The 9,532-nt window shown below is 64.7% G+C and overlaps 1 protein-coding gene across 20 annotated transcripts; it reads right to left on the bottom strand.

Annotated features, from left to right (window-relative positions):
• Positions 1-1,630: 1,630 nt before the first annotated feature.
• On the bottom strand, positions 1,631-9,446 carry LOC144283463 (uncharacterized). 20 transcript variants are annotated; one of them, XR_013352049.1, is made up of 6 exons: positions 9,372-9,421; positions 8,126-8,639; positions 4,851-8,014; positions 3,269-3,369; positions 2,447-3,076; positions 1,631-1,860 (listed from the first exon to the last, which is right to left on the bottom strand). XR_013352049.1 is itself a non-coding variant. In XM_077847575.1 (4 exons), the coding sequence occupies exons 1-4, from the start codon at positions 8,662-8,664 to the stop codon at positions 1,766-1,768; spliced, it is 927 nt and encodes a 308-aa protein (XP_077703701.1). In that variant the 5' UTR covers positions 8,665-9,075; the 3' UTR covers positions 1,631-1,765. The 20 variants fall into 20 exon arrangements, 1 of the variants encoding a protein (XP_077703701.1); XR_013352048.1 differs by having other exon boundaries at positions 9,354-9,407; XR_013352058.1 differs by having other exon boundaries at positions 8,559-8,639; positions 9,372-9,386.
• Between the last annotated feature and the right edge of the window lie 86 nt (positions 9,447-9,532).

Here is a 9,532-nt window from a genome sequence, read left to right as displayed (position 1 = left end):
GCTGCGCCACCCAGGGATCCCTCGAGGGACCCATTTAAATAGCACCAACTAACCTCTACAAAGGAGTAAAGACAGTCTTTTCAACAAAAGGTGGTGGAAAAACTGGTCATCCTCAAGCAATTAAAAAAAAAATGAATCTAGACACACACCTCACACCCTTTACAAAAATTAACCCAAAACGGATCGCAGACCAGGGGCACGTGGCAGGCTCAGTCAGTGGAGCGTGCAATTCTTGATCTTGGGGTTGTGGGTTCGAGCCCCATGCTGGCTGTACAGATGACTTAAAAACATAAAACTTTTTTCATGTGCCTCGGTGGCCCGGTCGGTTAAGTGTCTGACTCTTGGCTGTGAACTCAGGTCATGATCTCAGGGTCCTGGGATCCAGCCCATCATCGGGCTCCCTGCACAGAGCGAAGGCTGCTTGAGAGTCTCTCCCTCTGCCCCTCCTCCCACCTTTGCACCTGCTCTCTCTCAAGTAAATAAATCTTTCAAAAAAAAAAAAAATAGATCACAGACCTAAATGTAAAATGCAAAACTATAAAGCTCCTAGAAGGCGACATAGGAGAAAACCTAGATGACCTTGGGTGTCGTGATGATTCTTAGACACAACATCAAAGACACCATCTCTGAAAGAAATAGTAGATACGCTGGGCTTTTCTGTGAAAGACTGCCTGGGTGAGAAGCCCAGCCACAGGGGGGAGAAAATGTCTGCAAAAGACACATCTGGTAAAGACGACTTATCCAGAAACCATCTGTGTGACCCCCCAGCGCCACGACACGTGCAGACCCACAGAGGCCCGGCCCCCGGGGGAGCCCTCAGTGAGCGGGGCGCCGGGCGGCGAGGAGGCTTCATGGGCATGGACCTGTAGGGTCATCGGCTGTAATGAATGCAGCGCTCTGAGGGGGTTGATAACTGGGCCACTGGACGTGAGGAGGGGGAGGGAAATCTCTGGATCTTCCCCTCAATTGAAGGAAATGTGAAACTACCCTGAAAAAAATAAAGCCTTAAAAAAAAAAGGCCACGTTTGAGGAAAGTCAGAGCAGTGGTCCCCGTCATATCTCTGCGGGATCCCCGCCTTTGCAGAAAACCAGCGAGCGATGGTGGAAGAGGACGGAGCACGGAGACCTTGCACAGGTGGCACACTGGTCCGGTCGGCTGTGTGGAGCCGGTCATCACGGGCCTGGCGCTGTGCCGTGTGACTGCCGGTGCGCGACCGCTCCCCTCATGTGTCACGGGGAGGACCCGGGCGGTACACCTTCACTGTCAGCCCGAGACTACGGCTGCGCTCTGGCTCTCAGGGACCGGGGGACGGGGGAAGGGCCCCCAAAGGTGCCCACGTCCTGCTCCCGGAGCCTGTAGATGTGCCGCGTTACCCCAGGACGGAATCAAGATTGAAGACAGCACGGAGGCTGCTAACCAGGTGACCGGAAATAAATAAGGTGATGGTCCTGGATTGTGCGGGTAGATCCACCGTAATCACCGGGGTCCCTGCAAGTGGGAGAGCCCACAGGGAGCTGTGACGGGGAGGGTCAGATGGACGGCCTCCCGCAGGGCCAGGAGCCCGGGCCCGGGGCACATCCAGAAGGTGGAGAGGGACACAGAGTTCCCCGCGAGAGCCTCCAGAAAGGATAGCGATTCCCAACGCCTTTATTTTAAACCACTGGGGCCCGTGTCAGACTCATAACGCACAGATGACAAGACACTGGATTTGCTTTGTTGTAAAACAGCGCACGTGTGCTGGTTGTTACAGCAGCTGCGGGAAGCTCACGCGGGGGCCTCGACGGTCCAGGCGGTGGGAGGCAAAACCACCAGGCGGGAGGAGCTCTCGGGGTGATGAATCCGGGCCTCCTTAGGATGTCCTAAGGTGAAAAGTGGGTGGTGGTGCGTTGTAGCTCCTTGCAGAGCGGGCGGGCCTGCTGGGACCTGGAGCGGCACATCTGGGCACTCGGCCTGCCCCGGTGCTGATGGATCCCGAAGGCTAATGGTTCCCGCAGGCCTGGGGGCTGAGGCTGGGGCCACGCGAGCAGCAGGCCCCCCACTCCGGCCGCATCCGTGGGGAGGGGGCGGCCGTGGAAGGTCCAGCGAGCCCCGGGGTGGGGGTGCCGCACGGACGCGGGTCCTACACTAGGCTGGGCCTCCCCCAGCGGAACAGCTCCGTCCCCCTCCAGGCCCTGCTGGAGACCGGGGGGCCAACCGCCGCAGCGGGGGACGCGCACCCGGAGGAGCTGGCCCGGCCCGCGGCCCTCGCTCCCGACTCCCGGCATCGGGTGATGGCTATGAAACGCCCAGAAGGCACGGGTCCCTCACATGGCGCAGACGGCCATGCCACCCCCTCCTCTCTGTACGAGGCCTCTCCTCAGCCACAGCCACGGCGCTGCGGGGCAGGCGGGAGGGGGCCTCCGCGCAGACGCCAGACAGCTCGGCCTCAGGGCGGCCCCAGCTCACCTGCCCTGAGCCACTGCAGCTCCTCCATCAGGCCCCGAAGGGCAGCGGTGCGGGCCACCTCCTGGGGAACCTGGCCACGTGCTCCCAGCGGAGGGGACGGGTGGCGTGGGCTACAGGGCAAACTGCGCCCAGTGCTCTGGTGAAAGGCTTGGTGGCTTCATCAGAGCCAGAAATGAGCCAGACCGGGACAGCAGAGACAAGGGGGCGGGGAGGGGCCCGCGGTGGGAGCAGGTGTAGCGGCCCCGGGCACGCGGGGCTGGCCCTGCATCTCCCTGTGGTGGCTCCAGAGGGGGCCTGCTGCAGAGGAGGCATCAGACACTGGGTGGATGTCACACTGTCCCGTGGGAAGCGAAGGCCTGTGCACGGCGTGGCTGCGGTGATGGGGATACTGGGGACACTCGGGCCCAGCGGCACGAGCCCCTTTCATCAAGGCCGACCCAGATCAGATACCGTCCTGCCCAACAGCCTTCTTGATACCAACTCCTATGCTCTGGCCGATGATTTGGACAGGTCACCAGCCACGGGGGTGGCGGCAGGGAGACTGGGAGAGAGCCCCTCTGCACGGACCTCTCAGAATAAACCCAGAGCGTGCGAACAGTTTATCCGTGTGATGCTGACCAGGTGTCTCCACTGCAAAGAAGGCTCTGAGTTAGCAAATGGACACAAAGACTGGTTTCCAGGGCTCACAAGCCACTCGGCCACGGCAGCAGGGGGGCCCACGCACAGGCTCGTGCTCGGGGGGCATGGCCTGCACGCAGCCATCCCACTGGACACCCTCCCTGCGTGGGGACACCAGTAATTGTGGTTGACATGGGTTCCTACCGGCGTGGCTGCTCGTGCTGCCACCTGCACAGGCCTGCCAGTCCCTGGAAGCTCAGTCCGAGCCCCAACCTGGCAGCAGCAGGAGGCCGGGCGGCGGGGCCCTAGAGAACCGGGGAGAGCCGCTGAGACTCGGGACTCCTGCCCTGCTGGTCAGGGGCCATTGGGGGAATTCGGTGGGAGCCCCTGGCCCACTACAGAAACTGAAGTAGGGGCAGCCCTGGTGGTGCAGTGGTTTGGCGCCGCCTGCAGTCTGGGGTGTGATCCTGGAGACCCGGGATGGAGTCTCACATTGGGCTCCCTGCATGGAGCCTGCTTCTCCCTCTGCCTGTGTCTCTGCCTCTCTGTGTGTGTCTATGAATAAATAAATAAAATCTTTAAAAAAAAAAAAAAGAAACTGAAGTAGGGGACAAACATCGATCTCTCCTTCCTGACAGTGAGAGCGTGGCCTAAGTGTGGACAGCTCCTCTCCAGGAATCAGACGCTTGAGCAAGTAACACCAGGCCAAGGGCACAAGTGCATAGCTCTTGGGGGAGCATGGGCGCTGGCTTCTAGTGACCCAGGGACATCCTACTCCGACTTCCATCCACGGCGTGGCCTTGCCTGTGTCCTCCACTTTTATTTCGGCCTCTTTCCCAGACCAAATCTCCACAGAATATCCTTCTAGGACATTCCATTTCAGTTTAAGTTGCATAGAATCCGTCCTACTATGCATAACCCAGACCACGGTTAATACATCAGGCATATACAACTTTTATAAAGCCAGTAGGCAGGACTGTACAAACCTCATGTGCTCCAAGCCTGTCCTCAGGACGAGGTCAGGCTCCTTGGTGTGTGGGTGGGGTGCCAACACCAGCCACACCAGACCACATGTGCCTGAGGGCTAAGACCACCCACTCTGTGGGGAATAGACTAGAAGGAAAGGGGGAGTAGGAGGTGAATAGACCAAGGCCAGGGCAGGAGGGGAGGGTGGGGGAAGACAGAGCACAAAGGACCATCTGTGGGCATGAGGGCTTGGGCACAGGGTCACCAGGGCACAGTCCTGGGAGCCTGGACAGTGGACAGGAAGGGGATGAGGGCATGTGCTGGTGAGGACGCCCAGGAGAGGGCTGGAGGGTTGCAGCTCACTATGGATTCCGGGCACATGTCCGGCCTGGTGCTCCCCACTCTTCCTCTCTCTATCACTCCCCTCTGCCCTACACCCCATAAATCAATTAATCTTGAAGAAGAGGCCCCAGGCCCAGGCACCCAACAGTGTGCAGGAGAGGCCCAGTGGGACACTAAGGTGACGCCCCGTGCTGCCAGCCCCAGCCCCAGCAGGAGAGGCCGGCCCCCCACGACCACAGTGTCCAGGCAGGGCCTCAGGTGGAGGCCACGCCCCAGGAGGCGGGTGCTAGGCCAACCCCACCCAGCCCTCACGGATCAGAGAGCAGGCCGCTGGCTCCACCAGCCCTGGGGAGGCCCATGCAGCCTCGCGAGCCCCCGCGCACACTCACAGGCACACAGAGCGCGCCCCCTCAGGGCAGCCCCCCTCCTGCCAACGCACCCCAGTCGTGCCCATCCCCGCGGGCCCCAAGGCTCTCACCTGGGGGGACCTCTGGGCCCTCGGGGGGCCGCGTGGCCGGCTGGCCCGCCTTCCTGGGTGGCTGGCAGGTCTGTCCTGGCTTCCCTGGGGGGGGCAGTCAGTGCGGTGGGGGAGGCCCGGGGCGTGTGGGCCCCTGGGGTGCCGCGGGGGGGTGCTGGTGAGCCCGGCAGGTAGGACGCCCTTGGCCCCGAAGCCACGGCTCCCACGAGCCCAGGTGTGGTAAGGCCCCTGGGCTCCCCCAGGACCTGCGGGCCGCTCTACCCGGCGCCCCTGTCCCCACATATCCGCCGGGCGCCCCCAGTGGCGGCCTTCAGGGACCAGGGCTGAGTGGGAGGAGGACTGGATGCTCCGGCCGGCTGCGCTAGGCAAACCAGTCAAGCCAGTGTGGCAGCTGCGGGGCCGGGCCCTGGGCGTGGGTGTGAGTCAGCGCCCCCAGGCTGGGCAAACGCTGGGGAGGAGGCCTCCGAGGTCTCCCAGCAGGAAGCCCAGGGACACCAGCACTGGGGCGGACTCACACGGGGGTCCCAAGACCCTTGCCTTTGGGGGCAGGATGGCGGCTCCCTGCCGCCCCATCTCAGGCCACGGAGTGCCGCGGGCCTGAGGCCAGGTCTCCCCCTCCAGCCCCCAGCAGGAGGCCACCAGGCCTGGGAACGGTTCTCTCATCCACAGGGCCCCCCAAGCAAGCCTGCGCCCCGGGGCTGCCAGGCCAGTTGGGGGGCAGCGTGGCCTGCTCCGGTGGTCAGTGGGGCCGGATGCAGCTCCTGGCCACGGCCCCGGGGCCTCAGCTGCCCTGGACCCGGGGCGGAGCGGGGGTGGCGCAGGGGCCCGCCCAGGGCAGGATGGGACTCGTTGCTGCCGCAGCCAGGATCTGGCTGCCTGGAGTCGCTCCTCTAGGCTCTCGGTCTCCCTCCCCGTCTGGCCAACGAGGCCTGTGGCCCGTAAAGTCCTGTGCCCTGTGTCAGCACGTTAGTCAGCCCTCGCGCCCGGGTGAGCCACCACGCCACTGAGTCCCTATAAACTCCCCGGCGTGGCCCAGCCCAACGAGTGGGGCCCAGAGCCGCGCACCACGGGCCCCAGGAAGGGGCAGGGCAGGAGCACAGGGCCCACCGCAGCCTCCCAGGGAGGCCTGCTGAGCCCGCCTGATCCAGGCAGGCCCGCGATGAGCCAGGGTCCCAGAGAGCAGACACTGGGTAACAGGCACCGGCTCGGGGCCATGTCGGGGAAACGAAGTCGTGCTCGAAAACCCCGAGGCAGGAGGAGGGCGGGCAAGGCACAGCAGGCCTCGGGTCAGCCTGGCCCTGAGGCGCAGCCCCCGCCCCCTGCCGCAGGGGGCCCCCAGGACACGGTGGGGGTGGCCCCTGTGGAGCACGTGACCAGCAACAAGCCAGCTGCCCGGGGACACCCCAGGGTGGCCAAGCCAGAGCGGCCACAAGCAGCCCAGGGGCCAGCACAGGCCAGTGCTCTGGGGTCCGAGCTGGCGTTAGCTGCCCCCGCGGACATGGAAGGCTGTGGGGCAGGGGGCCTCACCCCGGGCCTGGGGCCCGAGCTGCTGAGGCTCCATGAGGTCCAGCTGTGCCTGGCTCAGGAGCAACTGCTGCTGGAGGACCGGCGGCGGCAGGTCCAGCTGCAGATGCAGCTGTGGCAGGAGGAGCAGCTGTGGAGGGAGCAGCTGTGGCAGGAGGAGCAGCTGTGGCTGCAGCAGCTACAGGAGGAGCAGGCCTGGGTGCGCGTGGAGGGGCTGGAGCTGGCCATGGCCCTGGAACAACTCCGGAGCGAGGGCCTTGAGGTGCTGCAGACCCAAGGCCAGGTAAGGGGGTGGGGGGTGGGGCTCCGATAGTGTGTGGGGGTGTGGTGACCGTGCAAGCAGTCGGCAGGTGTGGGCTGCACTGCTGTGGCAGGACAGCCAAGGGATAACCGTGGGCCCGCTTCACACTTGCAAGGGGAGGCCGGTGCCCGGCACACAGGGTGCCCTCCCAGGCGGGCTCAGGGCCTGGCAGGTAGGACTGCTCAGAGAGGACACTTGCTTGGGGAAACCGAGGCAGGTGTATTCCTACAGAGGACCCAGGCGTTGTGGCTGGGGGTGGAGGCAGGGGGCTGGAGCGGGCAGCTGCCAGAGCCCTCCGGGGCAGTGTTTGGGGCGCATGGGGTGAGGGCTGCGGCAAGGACGGAGGTCAGAAACGTGCCCCCTCCCCGCCCCCGGCCCAGCTTCCTGGCAGCCTCCGCTGTTTACTGCAGGCCATGTTCCTGCGGCTTGAGATCACAGGGGAAGCATGCGGCCCTGAGCCCATCATCCTCATTCCAGAAGAGCTGCTTCCTCAGACGCCGCTGGGGCTATTTTGGGAAACTAGGGTCTAACCCCGGCTTGGCATGGAAGAGGAGTCACCACCCCCAGCGGGGCATGTAATCTGTGAGGCCCCTGGGCGCCAGGGACTTGGGGCAGCCCCCTCCAAGCAGACCCCAGTGCTGCCCTGGGTGCTGCAGGGACCCAGAACTGCGGCCTGGACGCTACTGACGGCGTTGCAGAGAACTCATGAGTGCCATGACAGAGAAGAAATGGGACCCAGAGAAGAGAGGGACAACGGGTGGGGGTAGGTGTGAGAGGAGGCGTCCTTCCTGACCCCACAGCAGGACCGAAGCAAGGGCACGCTGTCACCATTCGCCCCGGGAGTGGCTACGGAGAGGGTGGTTTGAGACAGCAGCCGCAGGCAGGAAAAGCAAGGGGATGGCTCAGGTGGAACAGAGAGTCAGAGTGGACCACACGCTTAGCCTGAGAATCCCCAACGTGAATTCTAACCGAGCTCTGTCTCAGAACCTGTCCGCTGTCCCCACGGGCCTGCGTCCCATCTCCATGTGTTCTCGTGCCGTGTCCCTCACCCCAGCCCAGGGCAGGGGCACGAGTCTCAGGGCCAGGGTCTGGAATGGACTTCTGCGCTCCGAATCCTCCGTCTACCGTACCCGAGCCCAGCTCAGAGATCTCCTGAAAGCCACTCTCAGAGGGAAGGGTCTCCTGAGCGCATCCCTGGCAGCTGCAGAGAGGGCGTCCCAAGTCCGTGCTGGAGCGGGGGTCAGACTCCCCAGCAGCGGCACCCGGCTTAGCTCCGGGGAGGGATGTCAGCCACTTCTCTGATGCAGCTTTGGGATCTGCCTTCTTGCTGCTCATTCTCCTGGAGGCAGGTAGGAAAGGTCAAAGAGCGTGTGCTTAGAGTGGCAGAGGCAGTGGCATTGCTCATTGCCCCCTCCCCGTCCCCCAGCTTCCCGCCGGCTTCCAGGCCCACCTGTGCCCAGCAGCTTCCGTGGGAATGCTTGGCAAGAACACCTGGCGGCAGCTCAGCCCCTTGCCCAGCTCACCTGCCTCTTCTCCCTGGTTCATCCATCCTTTGGCCCCAGGCCCTGACCGTGACCCCCAGGGCGGGGTGTCTGGTACCTCTGTCCCTGCTCCAAACGGCTGGGCTGCCACCTTGCCCTGCGGCAGCCTCCATGCTTCCCCACTGCCCGCAGCCCACCCAAGACCCTGACGCTTCTGTGCCCCCGGCCCTCCCTTATTCCAGCCTTGACACACGTGGTTGTCAGGACCGGGAAGCCATGCCTGTCTCCCTAGTCCAGGCAGCTGACCCCAAGGGTGCCTTCCCCTGGGAGGCCTCCCTTGGCCCGGGGGAGAGGGGCTGGCCGCCCCCACTGCACAGGTAAGTCCCTGCACACAGGTGTGACCCCATGCCAGTGTGCTGCGACCTTCTGTGCTGGGGTGTCTCGGGGTGTTTGGAGAAGGAATTAATGAAACTGAGAGCAACCCTGGAAACCAAGAAAATGGGATCATGTAGCAAGAGGGACGGGGAGGAAGATGACCAGAGACTGGCAGGAAGCGGTTCTGGCACGGACTGGGGAAGGAGGAGCCTCGGGCAGGGGACTTGGCTGGGACACACGGTTGACCCCAGGGCAGGCCTAAGGGGCATCTGATGGGGAACGGAGGCTCTGAACAAGGACCTGAAGTGTCTGGGGGGACGGAGGACTTCTTGGGGTCAGTGTGTGCTCACGGGGCCCTGCCATGTGGAGCAATGCCAGCACTGGTGGGCATCGGCCTGTGGGGGGTCCTGGTGCTGTGGCCGGCGAGAGGGCGTCGATGAATGCGGGGGCCCAGTCAGGTGCGGGGCTGGAGCGTGGGGCTTCCCGCGTGCACGCGGGGTCTCCCAGGCTTGGCCGTTGGCTGTGCCTGGGTGATGGGCCTGTGGGGGTGACGGGCGCAGGGTCCTGGGTGCAGGGGCGTGCAAGGGGGGGAGGTGGGGCGTCCGACGGCCCTCGGGGTCGGGTCTGCGCGGGGCCTCCCCAGGGAGGGCGCCGGTGCGCGGGGAGGTACCGGGGAGCGGTGGACGCCGCCCGGTGGGGTCCCGCGGGCTGTGGGTATTGAGTGCGCAGCCAAGGCGGCCTCGGAGGTCGTCGGGGTGGGGGTGCCCCGGGGGGGCGGGGTCCCCAGGCCCGGTGCCGCCCCCGCCGCCCCCGCCGCCTCACCTGCCCCACCTGCCTCACCTGCCCCGGCGCGGGCAGGCGGAGAGGCCCCGCCCCCACGTCGGGCTGGCCCGTTGCCTAGCGACGGAGCCGGAACTTCCGAGTCCCCCCACTTCCGGGGCGAGGGTCAGGGGTCAGGCGTAGGGACCTCGAGCTCCGAGAGCGGATGGGCGGCGGGGGCG

The sequence above is a fragment of the Canis aureus genome, chromosome 14 (assembly GCF_053574225.1).
Source record: "Canis aureus isolate CA01 chromosome 14, VMU_Caureus_v.1.0, whole genome shotgun sequence".
In the NCBI taxonomy this organism is placed as follows: domain Eukaryota; kingdom Metazoa; phylum Chordata; class Mammalia; order Carnivora; family Canidae; genus Canis; species Canis aureus.
The sequence above is the reverse complement of the archived record's forward strand: the minus strand, read 5'-3'. Positions and strand labels throughout refer to the sequence as shown.

Bases quoted from the DNA above. Each gene is read 5' to 3' on its own strand.
- LOC144283463 (XM_077847575.1), bottom strand. From the start codon at position 8,664: ATGATCCCATTTTCTTGGTTTCCAGGGTTGCTCTCAGTTTCATTAATT. The intron at 8,015-8,125 runs GTGGGCCTGGAA...ACCTGCCTCCAG, and splicing joins ACGGAAGCTGCTGGGCACAG to GAGAATGAGCAGCAAGAAGG. The intron at 1,861-4,850 runs GTGAGAGCCTTG...TTTTCACCTTAG, and splicing joins GGGCCCAGAGGTCCCCCCAG to GACATCCTAAGGAGGCCCGG.